The sequence below is a fragment of the Pristis pectinata genome, chromosome 6, assembly GCF_009764475.1.
Source record: "Pristis pectinata isolate sPriPec2 chromosome 6, sPriPec2.1.pri, whole genome shotgun sequence".
Lineage (NCBI taxonomy): Eukaryota > Metazoa > Chordata > Chondrichthyes > Rhinopristiformes > Pristidae > Pristis > Pristis pectinata.
The window spans coordinates 29,888,409-29,915,808 of NC_067410.1; the positions used below are offsets into that span (position 1 = coordinate 29,888,409).

Below are 27,400 nucleotides of genomic sequence, written 5' to 3' on the forward strand. Positions count from 1 at the left end.
TCATCAATTCCCTTTCTTATTAAGTCCTGCCCAAATTTTCATCCTGAGTGTAACTACTTTTCCTTGGTTCTGGTCTCATTTATCAAACCTGCAACTGTTTTTCTGCTCACTCCCACAAGGCTGCCTCCCAAAATCCTCAAGGATCTATCCTGATTCTCTCCTATTTCTTATCTACATGTTACCTCTCAGCAATTTTATTCTAAGACACAACATCGGGTTCTGCACATGAGCTATTAATTCTCAGTTCTATCCGTCACAATTTGTCTGGACTACTTCACTGTCTCAGATTCGTCAAACTATCTTTCCAACATTCAATATTGGTTGAACAAAAAGTGACTTAAATATTGGAACTATGACTAAATATTGGAAAACTAAAGAAATTGTCTTTGGATCCTGTCACAAACTTAGCTTACTGTTCTCATTCCAAGAAATTCTTTGAAGCAGAGCCCAACCACTCACATTTTTGGTGTGATTTTGAATTACAGTGTGTTTTCATCCCTTTTATCTCTATGGCAGTAGAACTTTTCAGAATTATTTGGTTGCACTCATATTTCATCTATGGCTGAAAGCTTTTATCTATCCCTTTGTTGCCGCTAGGTTTGAGTATTCCGATCCTGTCTTGACTGCTCCTCCATTTTCCACCTGACAAATTTACACTCATTTAAAATTTTCTGCCAGTGTATTGAAGTCATTCCAAATTTTATCCACCTTACCCAAATGGGATAGAGATTGCAGCATGTATCCTGTGTCACTGATTGATGATTGGATATCATATTGATACAACTGGATATCCAGGGAAAGGATCAGAGTGGTCAAGGCTCCTTTCAAAGAAAGGCAGTTGCCTTTTCTGGAGCAGGCAGAGAAGCCGACCCATCAGAGAAGATTCCATGGTTAGCTTCAGCGTTAGGCTCTTTGTAAGTAGTTCAACTAAGAACACACTTTTAATTCAGAGTTAAGCAAACTTTCATCCTCCTCTTAAGGCCTGCTTTCTTCCTTCAGACCTGTACAGTTTCTTAAGTGTATGTTCCCTATCAATGTAGTAGTGTTGATAAAAGTGCAAAGCTTGTCAAATGATGTCACGTCTGTGCACCCAGCAGTGTCCATGCTTAGGCAAGTTATACATATGGGGAGAGTGATTCAATTTCATTTTTTGCACTATGCCATATCAGATGTGTTGGATTTGTTCCATAACTGCATTTTCAAATCAGTTGTGTGGCATATAAAAGACACAACTCAACTTCAATGCCGTTTTTAACAAATCAGGTAGCCACTGATGTAACACAGAAATTCCTTAATTCCTTTGCAAATAGGGAAAAACCCGAATATTCCAAAGACCAGTTCAATAATGGAAATATTTTTTGACAATAAGAACATAAGATACAGGAGCAGCAGAAGATCATTCAGCCCTTCATGCCTGCTCTGCCATTCAAGATGATCTCAGTGTCCTGCTAACCTCATATGCCCTGGTTTCCTTAACATTGTTCAGCATTTGCGATAAAAAAAAGAAAATGAAGGAAACACTGAGCAAATCAGGCAAAATCTGTGGGCAGAGAAATAGGTTTAATGATAATGAAGACACAAGAGAGACTGCAGATGCTGGAAATCTAGAGCAACACACACAAAATGCTGGAGGAACTCAGCAGGCCAGGCAGCAACTATGGGGGGAGATGAACAGTTGATGTTTCGGGCTGAGACCCTTCGACAGGACTGGAAAGAAAGAATGTAGAAGCCAGAATAAAAGCAGGGGTGGGGGGAGGAGAATGAGCTGAAGGGTTATAGGTGAATCCAGGTGAGAGGGCAAAGGTAAGTAGGTGGGAGGGTTGGGGGAGGAAGTCCAGTTCTTTCTAGTCCTGATGAAGGGTATCGGCCCAAAATGTTGACTGTTCATTTCCCTCCATAGATGCTGCCTGCCCCGCTGAATTCCTCCAGCATTTTGTGTATGTTGTTTAATGATGATGTTTCAGCTTGATGACCTATCATTTGAAGTGGAAATAGAGAGAGATTTACAGGATTTAAGATGCAGAGAGTGAGGGGAAAAGTAAACAAAGGGGAAATCAGAATTAAAGACATTAAATAACAAAAAGAGATGACAGAGACAGGTGAAAGGAGGTGGTAAACCATAGAACCATAGAAAATACAGCACAATACAGGCCCTTCAGCCCACAATGTTGTGCCGATCTTTAAACCTCGCCTAAAAACTATCTAAAGGAATTTGTGAATAACCAAAGGTAGGCTAGAAACATGGGATACAAGGTTGTTGATTATCTGAAATTGCTGGGCTCAGTGTGTCCAGAAGGCTGATTTGTGTCTAGTCAGAAGATGAGGTGTTCCTTGAGATTGCTTTGGGCTTGGTTCAAACAGTGTAAGCTGAAGAGAGAGATAGAAAATGGGATTAGAACAGGGGTGAGTTGGATAATTAAAGTCAATTAAAGGAACATGGAAGCTCTGAACTGAAGGGAGATGTTCTGGAAAATTTGGTTTCCCAAGATAAAGAAAACCACATATGAACAGTGAATGCAGTACAACGAATTGGAGGAAGTATAAGCAAATTGCTGCTTCACCTGTAGAATGTGTATGAATAATGTGATAGGTGTAAAGGGATATGATCTAGCCTTTCTGACTTATGATGTTTTGCTTAATGAGAAATTGATAATGACATAAGGAAAAATAGATGTGATAGAGGCAGGCTCCATTGTGGCCTTTCAGAGGGAATTGGATAAAAAATTGCAAAGCTACAAAAAAAGAGGGCAAGGGAAGGATGGAGCAGAACTAGTGCACTAACCTTTTGTGTCCCTGTGGTTTAGATTAAGTTCCCGGTCTTGCTGGCATAGCTATCCTGCGAAGTGGAACAATCCAGAAGAACCAGAACAGGTGGAGGATACTGAGACCCTACCCCAGGACTACTATGCTGGGCCTTTGACAGCTTGTTGCTGTCAATGGTCACTGGACTGCTTTAAGTCATTAAACTGCTTCTAAATGTGTATCATGATCAGACATTAAAAAAAATCAAAAGGATAAAAATAATTAAACAAAATAGAATTTTTTTTACAAATAAATTCACGTACAACACATTTTTATGGTGGCACAGTGCTACAGTGAGTAGAGCTGCTGCCTCACAGCTTCAGCAACCTGGTTTCAAGTCTGACCTCCAGTGCTGTCTGTGTGGAATTTGCATGTTCTCCTTGTGACCACATGGGATTCCTCTGGGTGCTCCGGTTTCCTCCCACATCCCAAGAAAGTGCACGTTGGCAGGTCAATTGGCAACTGTAAATTGGCCATAGTGTGTAGACGATTAGTAAAATCTGGGGAAGTTGATGGGAATGTGGGGAGATTAAAATGGGATTACTGTAGGATTAATGTAAAAGTGGGTTTTTGATGATCAGTGGACAGTGTGCCAAAAGGCCTGTTTCCATGCTGTATCTCTGTGACTCCATGACATTTAACTGAAAATATTAATATTTTAAATTATAAGTTAAATAAACAAAGATAATTCTCTTACCTACACTTAGATTTTGAATCCAGGCCAGTGACCCCATTGAAATGAACGAGGCTATGCTAAATAAGACAGTCAGATACAAAGTGTATCCAGCTCCTCAGCTCAGCACAATTGATCTACAACCCTAGTGTATGTGCTGAGTGTAACAGCAGAACAGGAGTCAAATGCTCTGGCCTCCAGCTGACTTCCAGAGCACTTTCAATTTCCATGTTACAATTGACAAGAGAGTAAGTCGGTGGAATGGTGGAAGTATGGAAGCTGTACATTGCATGGGTTGCGATGGGAATGTGTTTGATTTTCAAAATTGCTAACAAAATAGCAGACCTGGTAAACAGGTCTATAACAGACTTCAGGAAGACAGACATATTAGCAGTCTGGGCAGTTAGATAAATAGAGAGCATTTCATGAGGCTAGGGTGTGAGACAATAGCTTGGAAATTCAATCTTATAATGCTGACTTCTTTCAGCATTATACAATTGAAAATCCATTCCTCCCCCACAGAGTGAAATGTGATAATGACCATTTCTTGGGGTTGTTTTGCTTCTTTCTGGAAATTTGACCTGTTACTTTCAGGCATGAGCCACCCTCCTGCAATGCAATGGTGGTGATGAAGATTGATAAAGAATAATCATGCCTGGTGCTGTAACTTGGTTGGGGGAGGGAAGGATATTCAGGCATGGAGCACCAGTCAGGAATGAGTAATGCTCCTTCTGCAGTATTGTCTCAGTACCCAGCTGGTCTATGTTATCTAGGGGGGGCTCAATATCATCAGTCACTCCTCTCATCACAACACTAATTTGGGATGCATGTCAGGTTAAGGTGTTTAGTTTTCTTTCATCCTTCTGCAGCACCCACACTGTATCCATTGACGTCATCCATTCCAGACTTCAGCACTGGTCCCAAATCTCCTCTGCACATTCCACCATCACCCACTACCCAAATCCAATCACCCTTACCCATCCCTGACTGCTGCTAAGGGCCTGAACATCCTTCCCTGTAACTAAGTCAGAGCACTGGCCACAATTGTTCACCACCAAACACTACCTAAGACACCATTTCTCTCTCCCTCAGTTGTAACTCCAGCAGCAGAAGGCCCCCTGACTGAAATGGTAGATAGTGCTTTATTGCAATGTCCTTATTGCATGTCCATTTAAGTGCAATAGAGTTTGTAGGCCAACGTGCTTTGGGAAGAAAAATAAGGAATGGCAATAAATATTCAACAGGAAGATGTTGAAAAGTATGGAAATACTTAAGGGTAAAAATATTTAATTTCTATCAGGACTGGATATCAATAAAGATATATAGGTCAGGTCATAGTTGGAGAATGACGTTTAAATATTACTGGTGAAATTATACTTACATATAAATGCTTAATTTTAGTTTTTATTCTTTCATGCATTCGGGCATCAAAAGCAAAGCCAGTGTTTATTATCCATCCCTAAATGCCTATGGAAAAAGTGGTAAACCACCTTCTTGGCACTGGGTTCCTTGTTGGCCCTTTCAGAGTCAACCACACAGTTTGGGTCTAAAATCATGTTTAGAGTGCATTATAGTAAAAGATTTCCTTCTCTATAGGAAATCAGTGAACCAAGTGGATTTTACAATAATTTTGGAATCTGTAGTGTCACCTTTCCTGATATTAGCTTTTCTAATTCCAGATTTATTTGAACAACAATTTAAAATCCTCAGCTGCTGGGGTGAGATTTTAATAAAAGTTGCTAGATCCTTTGTTTAAGGTTTTGGATTACTAGTCCAGTAATATAATCTCTATGGCACTGTATTTTTTATTGATACTTATCTCTGAGTTTAGGCCATAAAGTAATAAGATTAAGATACAAGGAAGCTATGAGAAAAAAAAAGTGATGAAAGTAGCTCATCAGCCTGTTCTTGAGAGAGATATTTAAATAAAGACTTTAAGGTACAATAAGCTTTGAATGTCATAGTATTAAACCAATCATTGCTAAACTTTGGTAGCTCTTAGGATCAATTTTCAGATCCTGGTTTTGTGTCCAAATCTTTCCAAAGTCACCAATTCATTTCTGAAATCACTTTTATCATGTTCTGCTTTTGAGCTACTTGGCACTCCTGTTACCTCTACTTCACTACTGGCAACCTTTTATGACTATGCAGCATCCCCTGGAATTCTTTCTAAAATCCTTGTGTCTCAGTGAATGCCTTGAAACCATGCTTCTTCCACATCACTCCAACAATGATTGCATTTTATCTCTGCTTGATGTCAAACTTTATTGCAAAGCACTTTGAGAAATTGCTTGCCAGAAGAGCTCTTTATAAATCAAAGTTTCTTTGGCCAAGATGAACTCCTATGTTCAGTATAATTGAAATGCAAATTTACAGCCAATCTAAGAATCAGACTCTATACTTTAAAGAGGGTAAATATTTGGAATGATCTTCAAGACAAATCAAAGATATTGGAGGAAATTCAAAATGTATATTGATCAGGGGCTGGGCTTTAAAATCTTAGAGATCATCAAATTTGAAGTTATACATAAAATAATCTACTTCAGGATAACTGAGCTGTTCTGCTCCATAGGCTTCAAAACCTTTCAGTGTTCTGTTGCTGAATGGGCCAGAAAACTTTTCTGTCCTTGATCCTTTTCCATGTTATGACTCAGACTCTCAAATCTTTGCTTTTACTGATTTGTTACACAATTAAGAAAGATTTAATCCACAACATACTTAACAGAATGGGAAATTTGATTTAAAATCTGGGTCAATATTTGTTTAGTATGATATAAGACATCACAGGAATGTCCTCCAAAGGGGACTTAAAGGCAATTTCAAATAATCCGAAAACATTCTTTCTCTCTCTCTCTCTCTCTCTCTCTCTCTCTGCAAGTGTTTCTCTTTCATATCTTGGTCATTGTGTGGTATAGCAATATTAAATAAAAATATTGAGCACAAGATATAAATAAAATGACCAAAATTAAACACTAACTGGCATGTACAAGCACAATTGCTACTTTCTAACTTTTATTAAACTTTATGTTTAGACTTTTAAAAAAAAAATCAGAGAGTGGTTTAAGATAATGGTGACTGCAGTTTCTTAAACCTTTTACTACTTAAACGCATGTTTTCTGGTCCAGAGCCAAGGCTGTAGTGGATCATTTCTAAATGGGGAGAGCATGAAGTTTTACTTCTATAAAATGAAATTCAATTAGCATGAATTCACAAAAAACAATCAGATTACTTTTTGGAAACACTGCATACTGTAACTAGGTTAAAGAACCAAAGTTTATTTAGCCTTACAAGAATCAATAATTACGAATGGTAGAAAAGATTTTAATAACTAACAGTGGCAGCAAATTGACATTACCTGTTCAGGTTTCAATCCGGGAGGAACCCAGGCATATTCCTCCAAAGCGCAGCCAGAATCATCATCAGATGTGGAGTTCCTCTGAAAATCATACATGAGTTTGTTCACAGTCTTCTCCATTTCTAAAGGCATCACTGTCACTATATGTTCCTCACGTGGGCACTTGCAGTGAAGACAGATTTTTCTGTGAAAATTAAAATAGCCATTTGTAAGCTCACTGCAGTAGAGAAACTACTGAAATGATCACTGTCAAGCTTAAAGGCTTGGATACTTAAATATAATCACATACTTGGCAACCAGCCTCTGGCAGTAGCTGACAGCATTCAAGCCAGTTTTATAGTCTAGCATGTATGCCTTTTGTGGTTTACAGTCCTATACATGTTGCACAATCCAGGAGGGTCAGGGACTCTAAGGCTCGTCAGGTTGTTAAAGCTGTCAGAGCCAAGTTGCCTCTGCTGTCAGGGAAACAGGCTGCCAGGAATAATCAATTCAATTAGGAAAACACTGAATAGCTAGCATAAGTATAAATGCAAAATGACTTGCTATTACAGTGCATGAATCAAGTGACAAACCACAAAGGCTATAACATTTCAAAACTGTGCTGGAGTAGACATGTTCAGTGTGCTTCAGTTTTAAAACTAATCTTCTTCATGAATTAATTTAAACAGCATTTTTAAAAAAGTAATCAATTCTGTTAATGAATAGTTTATCAACTGATATTGATTAAGTACAGGCAACTACAATGGGTTTGTCAAAGCAATCTGAGAAGAACAAGGTTCCTTCTTTAATGTTACGTTTACTAAAGATTTTCATACAAGCGAACAGTTTATCTTAGACCATGGACTCTTGCCAGATTTTCTCAATTTCCTGTTATTCGTTAGATCAAGAATGCATATTGACCCAAACAGACAATGGGCATCTGGTTTGCATCCACTCAGCATGAGGACGCATTTTAGCACACAGTTCCTGCCTTTGAAAACAGAGCCCAGTTACAGAGAATAATTACCAAAACTAATTAAAAACCCTGAAGTACGAGTCACATCATATTTGCTAACTGTACAGAGTTCCTGTTTTTTTGGATGGGATATGGGTTAAGATGGCAATTCCTGAAACATACGTGCAGACATTAGTATTTCAGATTGTTTTCAAATTAAAAGGAAAACAAATTGCATGTGTCACATAAAAGCAATATTTCTTAAAACTAGTTACATCTTCTGTAAAGTATTGTGATAACAGTCTTACATTAAACTATTCTGCATATTCAGAGAATGTCATCTAATATTGATTTTATTGTTTCCAAGAATTTATACAATGATACTTAGCAAAAACTACACTAAAGAGCAAAGAAAGACCAACAATGCATGTTAAAATCTACCTTTAAAACTGCGAAAGGCATTAAGTGTGAAGACTTAATTATTGCCAGGTTGTACCTTGTTCATCAAGTCACATTATGAAATATATACTGTACTTTAGAGAATGTTATTTATTAAATGGTATAGTAATTTTTGTAATGTGAGAATGTCATTTTAAAAATATTATGGCTTCAACATCATGTCAACCTAATCAGAATATAGAAATTCTGACCAACAGCTGGCTGCCTTTAAATAGATGCCTCTTAAATGGCAATTTTACCAGCAGGACACTTTTTTAACTAAAAGGGAGAAACAACACATGTTTGTGTATTATCACTTTGAACTGCATGAAACAATAATAAAATGTACTGTATTACAAATGCAATTAAAAAGTAGCAGTTAACATCAATAAAATAAAATACGAAGACAGTTAACCATTTAAGTTGCCAATAAGCTTGAAAATCCAGCTATGAAATGCTCAGTTACTGGAAAAAATTATGGAAGATAACAATTGGAGAACTCAACCTGCCAATCAAGCCTGCCAATTGTTGAAGCAGATGATAATTGAGCAAGCAAATATAAGTTGGAAGAAAAGGACAGCCCTCAATAAACAAAGAAGGGAAAAGCATGGCAATATGTTATTCATAATGAGGAAAAAATTGGAAATTACTGTAAACATTCCAGAGATGATAAACTGATATCCAAATTACATATTTGGAGATATTGTGCCTGTGCCTCATGCCCTCACCCCCACAGGACACCTTCAAAAGAAGTTAACAATCTTCCTGATGCAGAAGGAATGGCGATCTAAAACATTGGACATCCATGAGCCCTTATACCCTTACATGACTCCTACAAATTTGGCTTACTCTATGTTGTACAAGAGCTGGGACTGCTTCATCCCTGAGTTTGTTGCCAACAATATGCCCATGTATTGGATATCACTGTTAAGACATTTCCTTAAAATCAGGTGGAGTAATGAGAAGCAGTGTGATCTCATTCACCACTGGGCACTTGGCTAACCATTGCTGTCAATGAAGCAAATAATTTAGAATTCTTCTGCTGAATCAGGAGAGGTGGCAGTGGAGGCGAATCATACAGAGCATTTTGACTAGGTTGAAATGGGCTTGACTAAGACTGATTCTCATCTTATTTTGGATCTCATGTTTGGGCCTTGTACAGTTTGTCGATCCATCTATAGATGTTTATCGCTACTTCAAGGTCTGTATCACTTAAGAGTTCAGAAGTGGTCTTAAAGAACTGGACGACTTTAAACAAAATGCCTTGGGATGGATATTACTGTAAAATTAAAAATAATGATGATGGTGAATGAAAACTTGCTTTGACAGGACAACAAAATACTTCCACTTTTGGTGAGATTTTCTTGTTTAAGATTTTCCTTTTCTCCTTGTGTGATAAGTTGCTGGACATGAGAATTTGAAACACCACAATATCCTCTGCAGTTCATATGGGATCTGAGTGAGCAATGCAAGCAACTGTATGTTTATGTGACCCATCACAATGAAGGATTATGAAAATAAGGGCATTACTGGTCATAAGACCTCTACTGTCAACACCCTAGGGGTCACCACAGGTTAGAAACTTATCTGTACTGGCCACAACTACAAGTTAGAGACTGTATTATATGTCAAATGACTCTCATGTTTATTTTCCTATGACACAGTAGGAGGCCATTCAGTTTATCAAATCCATGCTGGCTCACAGAGCAACCCATTAATCCCATTCCCCGCCCTAAACTATTCTCTCTCGTATGCACTCTGAATCTCCTACCAGCCACCCGCACTGGGTGTTAATTTACAGTTACCAATTAACCCATCAATCAACGCAACTTTGGGATGTGGGAGGAAACCCACACATTCACAGGGAAAACATGCAAACTTCACACAGATAGCACCAGAGGTCAGGATCAAACCCAGGTCTTTGAAGCTGAGGAACCAGTACTACCTGCAGTACCACTCTGCTACCCTTATCCAGACTCACCACAATATTTTCACCATCTACAAGCTACAAGTTAGGGGTGTGAAAAGGAAAAAAAAAATCACAAAATGTTGGATTGAAAGCTTGATGAGGGCAGTTCCAACAACACAAGAAGCATGCCCAGGAAAAGCAGTCCCCTTCACTGCTATCCCTTCAACCTTTCCATCACTAGCACTCCATGCGACTGTATTTACTAGGTACAAGAGGCACTGCACCAACTTGCCAGGCTTCTTTGACAACACCTTCAAACTTAGATGGACAAAGGAACAGATGCAAACAACATCACCCTATAGTCTCACACCAAATCACACACTGTCATGTTTGGAGATACTTTGCATTTTGTACATCATTGTTGCATCAAAATCCTGAAACAATCACGCTAATAGTACATTTACTAATAGGACTGCAGTGATTCAAGGTGACAGTTTAAGAATAATTAGGGCTGCACAATTAATGCTGGCATTGCCAGTGACCTCCATATCCCTTGAATGGATTAAAAAAAAGCACAAGGACTAAGAAGGAAGTGTAAGCAACAATGAAGAATTTATGGTCAAATCAGGTACAGAGAAGGAAATAAAATGGACAAAAGATGGTAGTAAAAGACAGAAAAAGTTTAATAAAAAAGCTGCATATTAAAACCTTAAGCAATTAGATTGTACATCTGTAAAAGTTAAATTTTAATGGCATTCTGGTTGGCAGGCAGTAACTAACACAAAGGGTCATTCATTTGAAATGTTAATCCTGTTTCTCTTTTTACAGATGCTACCTGATCTACTGAATATTCCCAGAATTTTCTGTTTATATATTAGGAATTAACACAAGGAATTTTTAAAATAGGGCTTAAGAATTGAGATGCCTTGATATAACATTCTGTGCCAAATTTGCTTCATATCTACTCTGGAAATTCAGGAATTTCATGCAGCTCAATGCATTTGAATAAGAAGCAAGTAGTGAGATGCCAGTTTCAAAAATGGTGGAGCAATGAGGTAACTTTCCAATTTCTGTGAATCTGAACTCACTCGAAGTTCCTGTGGCATTTGAACTTAAATAACAGCAATCATTATTAGCCTCATCACTATTCTGACAACATGCTTTGGGCTATTATTTTTATTATAGATTAGTGGTATTAATATTTTTCCTCTGTTATTTATGTGAAGATGTACATGTATAGAATTATACACCAATAAACTATGAGTAGGTTAATATAATTTTTGCCACATGGAAACATTATTAATGAAGAAGAATAGACTGCAGGAAGGAATTTTTACAGGGCAAAATAACATGTTGCAATCCACATTGCTCTTACAATTAAATAAAAACTGGGAAAATTGGGAAACATTAAACAGTCCACTCAGTTATTCAATATGCTGGTAATATTTATTAGGAGAACCGATTTAGAAGATGTCAAGACTAAAACAGTGAAAAAAAGGCAGAATAATAATCCATCATAAGTAAAAGCATTTGGGCAAACTATGTTTTTTTAACACCCCTTCTCATTATATCTAATAATGCCCACAACGCCACTATAATTTCTTGACTCTGGCCACAAACCAAGATGGAAGAGTAGCATTCCCATTGTATTCCAGCCCCAGTGAGGTGGAATGTAGGACTCCATTACTATCCAATAAACACAATCATAACCTCCAATGTATACCAGAAATTTCCTCTGGATTTTATGACAAAACTGCATGTTCAGTGTCACTTTTACTGCTTTGATGTTCAAGTTTTAATAACTGAATACAAATTCTTAAACTGTCATTGAAGGGTTTAAACAGATGTGTTTGGGATTATTCATCCAGACATTACTGGTCTATTAACATAATAAGTATACAACCCATAGCTTCATCTCTCCCCACTGATCACCCTCCAAGCACTTACCCCTGCGACCCTGCCAGGTGTCACACCTGCCCCTACACCACCTCCTTCACCACCATTCAGGGCCCTAAACAGTCCTTCCAGGTGAGGTAGCGCTTCACCTGCGACTCTATCAGTGTCATTTATTGCATCCCGTGCTCCCAGTGCGGCCTCCTCTACATCGGTGAGGCCCGATGCAGATTGGGGGACCGCTTTGTCGAGCACTTCTGTCCACCACAACAGCCTGGACCTCCCTGTGGCCGGCCATTTTAATTCCACTTCCCACAATGACATGTCTGTCCATGGCATCCTCTACTGCCACATTGAGGCCAGACGCAGGTTGGAAGAGCAACACATCATATTCAAACCTGACGGTACCAACATTGATTTCTCTAACTTCCGGTAACTACACCCCACTGTTTCCCCACCCCCATCCCCATCCCCATCCTCACTTTGTTTTCCCTCATTCCTTCTCTTTCTGTTCCCCGGCCCTCATGACCTGCCCACCTCCTTCCCTTTATTCCACAGTCTACTGTCCTCTCCAATCAGATTCCTTCTTCTTCAGCCCTTTGCCTCTTCCACCTATCACCTCCTAGCTTCTCACATCATTCCCTTTTACCACCCATACCTACCTTCCCACTCTACCTGGACTCACCTATCACCCGCCAGCTCGTGCTCCTCCCCCTCCCCTTTTATTCTGGCTTCTGTCCTCTTCCTTTCCAGTCCTGATGAAGGATCTCGACCCAAAACGTCAACTGTTCATTTCCCTCCAATAGATGCTGCCTGATCTACTGAGTTCCTCCAGCATTTTGTGTGTTTTGTTTCATCTCTCATCTGTCTTCTTCTATTTACATCTTTTCCTGACAGATCAGTTGCAGTAAATGAGCTGTCACCACTCTCTCTCAGCTGACACTATCATGCCATCGCAGACACCCCCTTTGTTCTCTCCACCTTTTTCCCTTCCCTGCAGCTTAAAACAAATATGATATTTAATTTTATCTCTGTTTCTCATGGAAGACCATCCACCAGAAACTAACAATTTCTCTCTCCGTAGATGCTGCATGACTGAGTATTTCCGGCATTTTCTGTTTTTATTCTGAGTTTGTTCTTAACAGGGCAGGTCAAAACTGGCTAAATCCTTCCTATTTGAAAGGCACAAATGAGAAACTACACTGTGTCACAAAGCAGAATTTATAATCCATCATCTATGTAGAAAATGTGCATGAAGGCTCTTTGTATCAAAAGTTCACTTTTCCAGTGAAATGTTGGTAACATTTGCCTCTTGTATGGTTCACACCGGTTATTTACTAATTTTATATCAAGGAGTTAATTAGCAAAGCAAAACCATATTTCCCAAATCAAAGTTTCATTGCTCATTACATTGTCCATATTTTTTCTGCTCCACAGACCAATTCCAAAACATGTTAGCATCTTCCAACCCAAGACCTGAACACTTGACTTGTATTCTATTTAAAACACTTTTACTCAATGAAGCAGCTTGAGAAACTGGGAAAAAAATTCATTAGTGAACATTGAGAATTCTATAAAATCATGCATATCATACTCAGGTCATTTTTTTTGGGATATTCTGTCAAGCCTTCTTAATAACACTGATTTGACCATTGGTGGGTTGTGGGTAGATAGGAAGTGTAATGAATTTGAAATTTCCTCACTGTGCTATATAAAGGGTTGGAACATTTTAATAGTGACCAATTTTCCACTTGAATGGCAAACCTATCTAATTTAACAGTACAATTTCCAGAAGGGCAGCTAGAGACCTTAATAAATTGGGACCTTACAGCAAAGTTACATTCCTCTCTGGAGGCTGCAGGTTGCAGTGGCGTCAGTAAGGAATTACAGGTATCCTGAAGCTTCTTTGGAGGTCTACTTGGAAGAAACCAGGATGATGATTCAGCAGTGGTGCAGTGATTAAATTACTTGACTAGTAATCCAGAGGCTGGGCTAGCTCCATGGCAGCTGTAGAATTGTTATAAAGATCCATCTGCTTCATTACATCCTTCAGAGGGAGATCTCTGCCATTCTTACCAAGGTTAGCTGATACATGATTCTAGATACACTCCATCTGATGGATTCTTAACAGCTCTCTGAAAAGCCAAGCAAGCCACTCAGTTGTCAGTGGTTCACCACTGACTTCTCAAAGAATAATTATAGATGGACAGTAAATGCCAGCTTTGCCAGCAGCACCAGATCCTAAAATGTGAATTAAAAGACAACTCCCTTTCCTTCCACAAGAAGGATAACACCATAGTTGGAGAGAGATGTTTGAGATTGTCAAGTCCAGGAACATAACACCCAGGATCTGGATGTAGTGCAGGTTGCAATTCAAAGATCTCAGAAGGGTAACTAGAAAGATTACAGCATTTTAATGCCCAGCTCTCACAACATGGTCTTTTTCTCCAACCCAAGAATTCTCAATAGTTCACTCCCAGCACATTCTTTGTAACCCAACACATGCAATCACCAGCTTTCTCACATGGTTATCTTTGCAAAAATCACTAGCCTCACTCATCTTCACTTCACTCTCCAGGAATAGCCAATAAGTACTTGCAATGGCTTCTCATTCTGTAGTTGTACTATTTCCTGTGGTGATCTAAGGATCCCTTTAGACATCCTACAATCTCTCATCCATGTGCTGCCCCGTGGCAACATGATATTCAAATAAGATGCCAATTTCCACCCAGTGTCACGTCACTATTGCTTTTCTTGGCCAGTCACTGTTTCAAAATTGTCAGACTGTTTGCTTGACATCCAGCATTCATTTTGAGACTTCAACATCACTGGCTAGGCTGGCATTTATTGCATACAGCTAATTGTCCTTCAGGCCTTCTTAAATGGCTGCAGTCCTTCTGGTAAAAATAGTTCCAGTGATGGTGTTGGGGAGGGAATTCCCAAGATTTAGACCCATGAATGATGAAGGACCAGAAGCATATTTCTAAGTCAGGGTGGGTGGGCAAGTTGGAGGGGAACCTACAGGTAGTGATGCTCCCATGCATCTATTGTCCTTGTCTTTAGGTGGTGGTCGATGATTTGGGAGGCACTGTTGGGAGGAAACATGGTAAAGAACTGCTGTACATTTTGTAATGTGTAAACACCACAGCCCTGTCCACTCGTGATGGAGGGAATAAATATTTAGGGTGGTTGAAGGGGCGCTCATCAAGGGGGCTGCTTTGTCCTGAATTGTGTCAAGCTTCTTGAAAGTTGTTGGCACTGCATTCATCTAAGCAAGTGGAGAGTATTCTTCCTGACTTGTGCCTTGCAAATGGTGGAATGGTTTTGGGGCATCAGGAGGTGAGTCATTAGCCCCAGGAAATGCAACCTTTGATCTGCTCTTCCTGCCACAGTATTTATATTGCTGGCCCAGGTGAGTTTTTGATCAATTATGATCTCCAGGAAGTTGATGGTGGGGGACTTGGTGATGGTAATGCCATTGAATGTCAGGGTTAGGTGGTTAGATTCTCTCTTGTTAGAGATGGTCATGGACTTACAATTTTGTGCCATGAGTGTTACTTACCACATATCAGCCCATATCTGATAGGTCTTGCTGCACACAGGGAGGGGCAGCTTCACTTGCTGAGGAGCTGAAAATAAATTAAACTTTCTGCAATCATCTGCAAACATCCCCACTTCTGAGATCATGGAAGGAAGGCAATTGCTGAATCAGCTAAGGATAGTTGTGCCATAATTAGCTCAATCAAATGCAGCCTAGTTGTCAAAGAAACTCACTCCCACCGGACCTCTGGAATTCAATTCTTCTGTCCATGTTTGCACCAAGCCTGTAATGAGGTCAGGGCCCAGTAGTCCTGGTGAAACCCAACCTGGGTATCAAAAAGTAGGTTATCTGTAAGTAAATGATGCTCGAACTGACTCAGTTTGTTCATGTAATGCATACAAAGTTATCGTATGTAACTGACTAACATCAGTTGTCAACTGACAATTGACATCAGACAATATTTTTACCAATGCTTTCCTTAGGTATGTTTTTCAAATTCTGACATTCCTAAGGAATGACCATTCAACAATGTCAGAGTGGATAGCAGACAGTTGCTATCAGCTGAGGGTTGCTCACCTCCAGCTCAAGCCTGAGAGCCGAGCTACAGAATGGCCTAGCTGGCTTCCAAATGTTATAGAAGGGATAGGTTGATGGCCCCAACTAAATGCTCTTCAAAGTGACCTGAAGCTCCTAATAAAATTTAATAAAATTACTATTCCTGGGGACTTGTCACCAACTCCGAGACGCCTGATCCTGGGCCTGTATGCACACCTGAACCTGGATTGCTAGGGCATTTTTGAACCTCTTATCTACGGTACACAAGCTGTAGGCTCCAAATGCAGATGCAGATGTGAAGACAATGAACAGTGGCTGTGCTAATTGGAACCCGTCACAGGAGGGGTCTCAGGGTTGGCACCCTTGGAAAGTTCAAATGTTGATGGAGTGGCAAGATAAAAAGATGCGATTTGGCTGTTGGGAGGTGTAAGAATTAAGAAGGCCAAATGCACGTTCTGCATATGGGACAACGGTCAGATTTTACAATACCTCCTTCTCCATGAACCAACTTGCATTACTCCTGTTACTCCAACAAAAGAATGAAGTTTGTTTTACCATCTGAATCCTAATAATATTGCACCCAATATCAAAACTCATGTTCAAAATGAATAAATAAGAGTACAGGACAAGAGAACAGGTTTGCCAATTGGAGTTTTCTTTTTTTAAATGTTGGAATTCTGCCTGTTTTAGGACCACTAAATTATGCATCTGAACAAATACTTCTTTGTGTACATCTTACCTCCCACGCTGAACAGGAGACACATGTAACCGCTGATCATAATAAAGGCAGCTTTAATCCTCTACACTCATTACATAAGCTCATGAGCAGTTTGAACATGTAAACTGGCAATTACATCTATGAACTGATTATGAAGAGATGTAAGACACATTAAACAGATCCATTCTTTTCTGTTCTCCAATGAGTGTGACTAATTAGCTATCCATCTTCTTCAAACTTAAAATGATTAATTATTTAAAGTAGTATTATTTTGTCACTTTCTGAGTAAGCAAACTCATGCTTGCTGAATAAAAAGTTGGGACTGCCAATAAATCATTGAATGTATGTGATTAATGCAACTACAAATTATCATGTTTTTTTTAAAAACACATTAATCATGCATGCTAACTGGAAAAAGGTTGAACTATAGCTTTAAAATAATAAACTATTGGACAATACCATTGCACAGCCACAGAACACCATGTGCTTCAGAACTTACACCATCTCTCCTGTCATTACTTTCACCACACTGCCATCTGACCACAGATTTTCAGATATTAAGCAAATCAAAGGATTATGAGGGTCGTACAGGAAAGTGGAGCTGAGGTAGAGGATTCTTATTGAATGGCAGAGTAAGCATGTAGGGCTGAATAGCCAAATTCCTGCTTCTATTTCTTAAATTCACCATCCTATTCCACTGCTATCATTAAACGACATCCTCTCTTCCACCATCTGCCAAGGTTTTGGATCATGAAAACTTCCCAACCCCTGCCTTAAGTCACAGCAGTGAAGACTTGGCTATTACGCCAACACCCTGTGATGGTAGGGCAAGGAGGAGAGAAAGAGTGAAAATGTGAAGGAATGAGGTAATGCTAAGGGGAGTGGAGAAGATGGAGAGGAGGACAAGTGTAGGGGAAGAGAGCGAGGGGGAGTAGAGGAGAAGAAAGAGGAGTGGAGGGGGAGAGAGAGTACATAGGGAAGAGGGAGTTAACTTTCATGATTAATCACAGTGATTTTTTTTATTTGACAGCCATATATCAAGTAACTCTGTTGTAACATCTTAAAAAGCTCTTCATATTTTAAAGTCAAAAAAAGATATAAATGAATGATAAATCATGAAAAAAGTATAAACCATGCTAATTTTCTGTTTGATTCAAATAGAATCAATTCAGCACAAAACTTACTTTCATTATAGGAAATGACACATTTCATAGAAACTGAACTGCTTTTAAAAATAAAGTTCTTACTTAAGTTATATTACAAATGTTTGCATAAATATAGGTAGAAAATAGTTCTGGCTTGCATTAATACAAGCGTAACAAAGAGGACTAGAACTATGTGCCACCTGTACAAAATAATTCAGAGAGGATAATGTAAAAATAACCTGACATCTGTTATAGATATTTCAAAAGCCAACAGCTTTCAGAAACTCTCTGACTTTTTAGGACTTGCTTCAGACACCCATTTTAGAATAACCACAGAACATTTGCATTGCCATTTAGTTCTCTTTCTCTTCCCAAGAAAGACTAAGAAGAAATAAGGAACTGGTATTAGCATAGATAATGCTAGCACTACTACATTTTAGTTTGTAGCCTAATCAAATATAATAAAGAATGACATGGCATTTATAACATTTTAAGTAAAAAATTAAAGTTCAGGAGGCTGCCACTGGGGTCATTGTGCCTATGCCAGTCCTAACTCTTCAGCTAGCGGTCTAACTTATTCTTCTGCACTCTCAACTATTACATTCTTCTTTTTCAAAAACATTTCCAATTCACCATTGCAATGTAGTGTCTACTGCAATAGATGACTGAGGGAAGGCATTCCTTGTTTTAATAACTGAGTGGAAAATTATATCTGCATTGATCCCCTCATTTTTCAAGTGATTTTCTTGAGTTGTTACCTTTCATTATTAATTTCCCAAGTAGGGGAATCATCCTTTCACTGTTCACTCTCTTTCAACCTTTTATAATTCTGAAATTTTCCATGAATCTCTGCTGAAGCCTCACTTCTGGAGTTCTTCCTCATAACCCAGAACACACATTTATTATTTATTTTTGCGGAATCTCTAGTGTGACTTAACATATTGTTCTAACATATTTTCTACTTGGACTGACACAAAAAAATTCAATAACCTATGGCCTAACAAATATATGCACAAATTTAACACATAATTCTTGCTTTTATGCGCAATGTCCCATATACTGTATGGCCTTTTCTACCTGTATTCTCACTTATAAATTGTGGACTAGAAGCTGTAGTATGCCATTACAAGTATGGCATGTGGCTGTTGTGTGGCATGCAACAACCTTTTTGGTTGTGGGCACACCATTGCAAACTCCCCGACTGCACTTTTGTCATTGCACCCTGTGGGTCAAAGGATAAGGGTGGAAATGTTGTTGTTGGTGGAGTGTTTGGGGGGAAGGGTATGATATGATCAGAGGTTAAGAACTACGAATTTGGAGTTAGTCAGAGAATTGCGGGATGGTGGTGAGAGGATCAGGTTTGGAAGTGGGGGACAGTGTGGAAGACAAGTGTTATTGTGTGGACAGAGGATTGGGGCTGGGCAGCAATGGGAACTTGGATTTCCATCAGGGACAGAGGGACTGGGACACTGGAAGACTGGGCCTTTGTGGCATTAGAAGGTGGGAGGGGCTCTGCTCAATTGGAGAGTTGGCTACTTGGAGGCTCAGGATCTGATTCTTGGCTGATCGCAAGGTGCAAGGAGTGGGCAGTACTACTGTGGTGATGGAATGGAGTGGTGTTTGAATCTGAAGGATGAGAAGTTAAGTTTGGGATTTACTTGCATGAGGTCCCAAGCAGGTGCTTAAGAACAAAGACCTGGGCAATGGCATTTGATCCCAGAACAACACAGACTAATCTCCCTGGCAACACTTTAAGATAAAAGGGGTATGATATCACTTGATGCTGAAATTACATCAGGTATACAAGCACAACATGCTAGGGACTGTCAGGTTGACCTTCTGGAATAACCTGAAACAACCCATGTTGGACATTGTACAAAGTGCATTGACATTAATTTTGAATAAGGAATTTCATTTCCCAGAGCTTCCAGGATCCCAGCCCTGCCACTGTCTTTTCTAGGTCCTTGCTCCCGTCACTACTCCTGTTGCCGGAACCAATTTCCCACCACAGCCGCTGCGGGGACCCCACTCACACTGTAGACACTACCATAATCATCCTCCCTCTGCAGCTGCTGCTACATCCCCATTACTGACACCCCTGGGACCTCTCCGATTGCAGCTGCCTCCAGGATCTTACAGCTTACAGCCTTCTCTGGGGAGCCACTAGAGATGTATGGCAGTTGGGGCTTGATGATACTGTGTTTGAGCAAAATCTTTGTGCATATAATGCAGAATTTTGAGTAGACATAACCACTGCAATGCCTTACCTCACTCCCACACTGTATTTGAATCATCTTTTCATTCAACCTTCAACAAGAACACAGAACATCAACCTGTGTAGCCACTGCATGATGAGATATTGCCTCACTTTCATTCTTTTCTAAGTATCACTCTGCTTTTCAAGTACACCCCAGTTTACCTATAATCATATTATTTTGCCTATTATTTATGGAATTTGGGGGAATTTTTAAAATATATTTTTGTTGCACTCTCTTTATTCTTGAATACCCTTATATATTTAAAATTATCTGCATGTTCTGATTTCAACTATTGAATTTCTAATTACAGTAAAATTGATAATCTGGCACCTTCAGGATTTAGGTGGTGTCAGACGAGCAGATTTTCCAGATTATTGGATGTTTCTCCTATTAGTATCCCAACAAACTTTCATTTCAGTTTTTGACATGTTACACAGTAGTATCCAATAAACCCAATGAGGTTAAAGGGAGCAGGGAATGTACAAGCACTGCAAACCCGGCTCTGGCTGCAAACCTGGCTCTGGCTGCAAACCTCCCACATTCCTGTCCCCTGATGTTCTGGACCCCAACCCTGGAACCAGCTATGCACCCAGACAAAGTCTGAATGCCTGTCCCTGCTGCACTCCAGTTCCCTGACTCTGACTGCACACTCCATTTGCATCCAGACTCCCAGCTCAATTCAAGACTGAGTGAACCAGATGTCAATTCTTCAGGATTTCTGAACAACTGGATGCTATATTAATGGAGCTTTACTCTATGTACAGCTTGGAGGGTAAAATATTCTAATTTATTAATCTGAATTCAGTTTTGAAGTCACTAATGATTATTTATTACTGTCCAGCACATAATAGAACCACAGAAAATCATTAAAACCATCATATCTATGCCAGTCAAGAAAAGACCTAGCCATCCTAATCCCATCTTCCAGCATTGGTCAGTGACCTTGCAGATCACAGTTTTTTCAAGTGCATTTATTGAGTAAATTTGGATTTACCTGGAACACACATACGTAGCATTCTACTTAACACAGCATTCAGAACAAAAGTGAAACACTGCAGATATTGGAATTCTAAAACAAAAATCTTTCCTCAAAATTTTTATTATAGTCAAACAGTAATTCAGTAGAAAACGGACAAGGAAAAGGAAATGGTGATAAACAAAACAAAGTAAATCACACACAAGAGACAAGAAGACCCATGATCCAAAGGGGAATTGATGGAAATGATTAAATGGCAAAAATTATTAGTGCAGAAGACAAAAGTGGCCAAAATTAGAGATCTAAAAGGTATAAAATGCCATGTAAAAGATTCTTAGCATTTGACAACTATTGAGTGTTAGGTTAAAAAGAAGTCTAAAAAGTGATGGCAGTTTCAGCAGTCAAGAACTCTGCTGGATGATAAAAGGTCAACCATTTTGCCTGCAGAGAATTGTGAGAGAGGGAAGAGGAAGAGGAAGATCTCCTCCCACTCTTACCACCAACCTGCTTCTTTACCCCAGCTAAGAAAATTATTTTCTCTCAATGTATCTCCTTTGGTTTTATTTTTTATGTAGATGATTTAAACAGATATTAGTGCAAGTACATTTTCATTAAAAAATAAATCAACGTCTGACCTGTCTGACTCTACGTATCTTACAATCTACTTGTACCAAATAACTTACAAGGTTTATTTCTTTACTTCACAGGTTGAAATCAAAGAAATGATATTAATTTGATTTCTATAGTAAGCAGTCAAATTGGTATCCCTTTTGCAGTTTGTTAGTTTTCACAATTTACTCCCCCTCATCAAACATGTTAAACAGCAAGCTGCTTTGTGATAACCATTCTGTTCAACTCCATCTGTAAGATTTGACAGTGGTAGTTACTTAAATAGATTTAATAGCAATCTTTTTGACATACTTCAAATGAAATAAACTTGCACCATGTTTTCCTGTAAGAAAATCTGTAGAGACAAGGATCAACAGGATACACAAGATTGTGATCTATTTAAATGGAGCAAAGAACACGTTAAATTGTCACACTTAGCAAGACTTCTGTGCTTTATTTCCTACCTTACATTCAGCTGATATCAAATGAAAAAAAAGGGTCTCTGACTCTTTGTACTAATGGTAAATCCCTAAAGGACACCAACATAGGTTCATTTTGCTCTTCTAGGACAAACCATTGACAAGGAAATATACTGTTCTTGACAAATCTGAGCTAAGCCATTCAGACAAAGTGCTTGGCCTTACAATCCATCTATTTCCTGAATGCTAATGCAGATAAGGGATTCAGCAAGTCAATGCAATTACATCATTATAATAAGCAGCCTCTCTGGTTTCACTGTCTATAATTTAAGCTACGTAAACCACCCAATAACTGCAGGTTTTTGATAAATGTCACTGCATAAGTTCAAATGTTCTAATGGATTCATTGGCCAGGATTTTGGAGCAGTAATAACTACCTGTGTTTTCTGTCATGAACTCTGAATTTCTGTACATGTGTATTTTAAAATGGAATTCCTGATATTAGTTTCAGTGATACAGCACTGCTCCACGGGGCACCTTCTCCATTACAATCAAAGGGACAATGACTTGAAATGAATTTAAGATATATATAAAATATTCCTGCTGTTTTATACCCTCCAAGATTTTAGTTTTTAAGTTGCAAACTAAGCCATAATTACTACTTATCTGGCTCTAACATTACGTTTGGGCATAGTAACTCCGACATATAATCTCTGATTTTAAAATATTTATAAAATTTAGAAATACAAGTTTGCCTGTGGTATTTCTATATTATATGCCTGCTTCAGTTTTTAATTCATCACTCTGTATAACATTTAAAAAGTTAATTAAATATCATGCATTTTCTTTCTTTATATGTTGTGTGAAAATTTGTTAACACGACTAGCAACGCAACCAGCTGATGACACCTGGGATCCTGTTGAATTGATGTCCAACATGAATAGGTGTCAGAAAACTAAGTTCTCACTAGACATGGTTAGATCTTATTGGGAAGCTTTCTTTCAGCATGTGAGTGTCTTATATTGACAATGACTGCAAATTCTACACCTATAATTCAGCTTTCAAACAGCAAAAATCTAAACTAGAATTGTTAATAAGTAAGTCAACAGCATATCACTTTCCCTGAAATTTTCTATATCATTACCCGAGCCATTAGCATCTGTGCATTAACCCATCCAAGATATATTCCATTTCTTTTCACAAATTAAAATTGCTTACATGGTTTCTGCACAGATTTATTATCTACACTATGTTAAATCAATTCTGCTATACTCCCCACTTCAACCTCCACGTGTGAAGTACAGCTGAAGGTATAATGTACCCCTATATAGGTCTTAAGTGGTGTACTTGGCTCGATGCACACTGCTAATTGCATAAGGCAGGTACAGTCTGCTTGCCTCATTAATCTGCTTCCCTTAAATCGTCCTTTTCCCCCACTTCCAGTTTTAAGATCATATAAAAAAACTGACATAATGGAATGAATGGGCTCCGTCAGGGCTGCAAATCTCTATGAATTAATGAAACATTGGCTAAATTATGTATATGTTCAACATAGCATTCTTGAAGTGACATTTGTGAATTTCTGCAACCAGACAAAACAGCAATTTTGCCCAGTCTATTAATTCTTAAGCCACAAATTTAAACAGAGTTGTAAGTAATTCACAGTTTACAATTCATATGTGACTACAGGTTTTGTAGATGTATGACTATTATAAGCTAAAATTGCATTCACCAAAGCTTCGTGAATCACTTGTATAGGATTATGTTTGAACAAAATGATACATTTCAGTGGCTGATTAGTTAAATATTCCTCATCAACAGTTTTAATTGCAGCACTTTAACAGTTAAAAGATCCCCCTTGAATCAATCCTTGGCAGTTATATAAAGGCTAATTCCTGAAGTAGACTGTATTATGGCTGCGAAGTATACGAGGGGAACTTAATCCTAATTAAAGCACAGATGAAGTTAAAACATTGTGTTATATTCAAACAATCCAGCTGTATAACCTTAGCACACAAAAAAGTAGGGTAGATATAAGCATTTAAGTAAAATCGTGGTCAGTGTTCTGTTTTAGGTTGCTAAGTTAAAATGAGGCAGAAAAGCAGCATTTTAAGAAAACTAGATACCAATTACAAGTTTAAAATCAGTAGCTTAAATCTAATTCACAATTTAAAAAATTACTTTTTTCTTTCTTCATCCTGTTAACAAAATAAATCCAAAATTAGCAGCAACACTGACACAGATGTTTCATGTTTCATGCTTTTACACTATTGCTTAGCTCTCCAACTTCCATTCCTCACACCAATCACTAATTGCCATAGTGGAACCTTTTCCAATGACTTCCCAAAAAATAATGGGCTAGAAATACTTCTGTTCTGAAACCAATGTGATAACATTGCACTGCGTGGATAACCTGCAACCAGCTTATCCTGGCACTGTAGGAAACTTGCTCATCTAGATGCTCTTAACATCTCCACAGTCATTGCCATGTGGGTGTTTTACATATGCAGTTATGGTTGACAACATTTTGAAAAGTGCCACAAACCGGGGTACTCTATTGGTGATCATTCCAGCATGACTTTTTAATGAAATGGTATGCAAAACTGTAATAGAGATACTAGGAAAATGGAGTATTGCTTATTGTGAGCCATTCATGTATTGTGATGCTAGCACCATGTTTGGTGTTGCGCCTTTCACCTTCACTGATAACTGCTAAAGGTAATTTACAGTAGTCAAGTAGACATACAAGCACTTGTCATGAAGCCGAACCTGCCTAGTATTCCTCCATTACTCAAACAGCTTACTTGCAGGGCTTCCACTGATGTTGGCACTAAAGGCAGAAAGTAAATCAAGGTAATTAAATAATAATGAGAAACTGAGGGCTATTCTCTGGTAAAGAGATGAAGTTGTCTGCTTGCAACATTGGGATGTTGTTGAAGTGGCTATTAGGGTGACCAGTTGGATAATGTTTCTCCTGAATCTACTGCCTTGAGCTGTTTAATGATTTCATCAAGTCAAGACAGATGAGAACAATGGAATATTTACCTACATCCTTAATCATTTTAATTCTTCACTAAGGTCTACCCTAGCACATCACTCAACATTTTAATTCTCCTTCCAGGTACATCCACCCTATTCAAAAGTACATACATTTTTAAATAAGGCTCCATTAGTAGCAAATTGTTAAGTTCACCTGAAATTCAGAAAGGAAGTTATGAAAACCCAAGTGATCTTTGTTAGAATGCAGAATTAAAAATTATCCTTGGGAGTAAAATGCACTACAACATAATGCTTTCAGTTGCCATATAATCAGTTACAGGTTTCTTTTTTCCCTACTTGCAGAAGACAGTGGAAAGAGCCCGGAAAGAAACCAGTGGTGCCCTCTGATCCCTCTCACAACTCACATTAGTAAGGGAAGCTGAGATAACTGGCATGATGGAATTAGCACACAGAACCGTAGAGCACAGAAACAGGCCCTTCATTAAAACAAGCCTGTGCCAACCACTTAAACTAACCCCATCTGCCTGTATAACGTCAAAATACCTCCATTGCCTGCTATTCAAGTGCCAGTCAAATGCCTGTTAAATGTTACATATTTGCTTCCGCCACCTCCCCTGGCAGCACCCATTACTCTCTGTGTAAAAAACTTGCCTCACAAATCTCCTTTAAACTTTTCCCCTCTCACCTCTATCCCTCTAATATTAGACACTTCTACCCTGGACATTGACAGGTTCAGTAAGAAAGAAAAACATCCCTCAAAATTGTCCAAGCTCTGCTTAGCTGGATATAGTTTCTGTAGATTGAGGTCCAATGAATATGGCAGTCCTGAAACAGCAGTAAAGGATAAGCAATGTGCTGCCAAATCTCAGCTGGATTGTGTGTGCTAGTCAAATAGTCAACAGATTGGTGGAAAACAACTTGAACACGTGGCAATTTATCACAGACTTCTGTAATAATTTCATCAATGGAGAAAGTGGGGAACTGCATAAGATGAACATCATCTTGAACAGGACACATGATACCCTAGCTATGGCCATTCAGTGCATCACTAACCTTGAGCAAAATGCTCAATGTTCATTCTTAGCAGGAAAACATTTAAAAAGCATTTAGGCAGGTATTAGATAGGAGAGGTGTAAAGGGGTACAAGCCTAATGCAGACAAATGGGATTAGCATAGATAGGTATCACAATTAGCATAGGCGACATGGGCCAAAAGGGCGTGTTTCTGTGCTGTATGATTCTACGAAAATTAAATGAGATCTTTTGGAACATTGATTCACAATTACAGATAATGAAAGCCAATCATTTTTCATCCAGAGAAATCCTAATACTTCCCTCCTCTCTGTACTATGAGCTGTTTCTGAAAATATTCCATGGTTTTTGCCTCTACTTCTAGTCAATATAATAGTGCTAAATCTGGGATTAATTAAACTGGTTTCTTTGCAAAATTTTATTGTTATCTGGAAGGGAAATAGTAGTTAAATTTCTTTAAACTTCACAAGATCACAAGACAAGGGAGCAGAAGCAGGCCATTCGGCCTATCGAGTCTGCTCCAAGGAAAGGGAAAATAGAAATGAGAAATGGGGAATGGGGAAAAAAACTATTCTAATCCAATAACTTGGTGAGAGAGGTTCGTAAAGTATTCCATACTGATGTATAATTTAAAAGTATTTATAGTGATTGAGTGCAAAAACTTAATAGCCTTGAGTACTTGCATTTATTTTTTAAGTTATTTCACTTCAGTATGACTGTCATTACATTGAGAAAAATGTACCCTCCCAGATTTAGCACTATTATATTAACAACTAATGAAATCTGGGTGATCTTAATCAAATATCTACTCTAAAGAGGCATCAACTGGAATTATAATACACAAGAGAATTCACCAATAAAAAATGAATTTTTACAGAATGATGGACAAATAAATATAAAGGTGTAAAAAGACCCACACTTAACAGATATAGTACACACTGTAAATTGTCTCCTCACTTCCTAGAAATGTTGCAATTTCAGTTAAAATCTAGACATTAGTTTTTAGCCTTGAAAATAGTCATAAGAATCAAAACATATTTAGGCTTAGGAATTTTTTTGATTGCCACTGAAGTTTTACTGCATCATTTTCCACCAAGATGAAAAATTAAATTGTTAGCAGGTAAATTATTTCTTGCTGGGCTTG

At 38.5% G+C, this 27,400-nt stretch overlaps 1 protein-coding gene across 6 annotated transcripts in view; it reads right to left on the minus strand.

Moving 5' to 3' along the window:
- Positions 1 to 27,400, minus strand: part of prickle2b (prickle homolog 2b) — a 152,349-nt gene that overhangs the window by 23,148 nt on the left and 101,801 nt on the right. For 5 of the 6 annotated variants that reach the window (XM_052017718.1, XM_052017717.1, XM_052017715.1 and 2 more), the window contains one exon: positions 6,831 to 7,014. In XM_052017718.1, coding sequence (XP_051873678.1) covers positions 6,831 to 6,962 — 132 coding nt within the window. In that variant the 5' untranslated portion in view covers positions 6,963 to 7,014. Of the gene's footprint in view, positions 1 to 6,830; positions 7,015 to 7,119; positions 7,216 to 27,400 lie in introns of those variants that run through there. The other variant, XM_052017716.1, reaches the window with a different exon arrangement.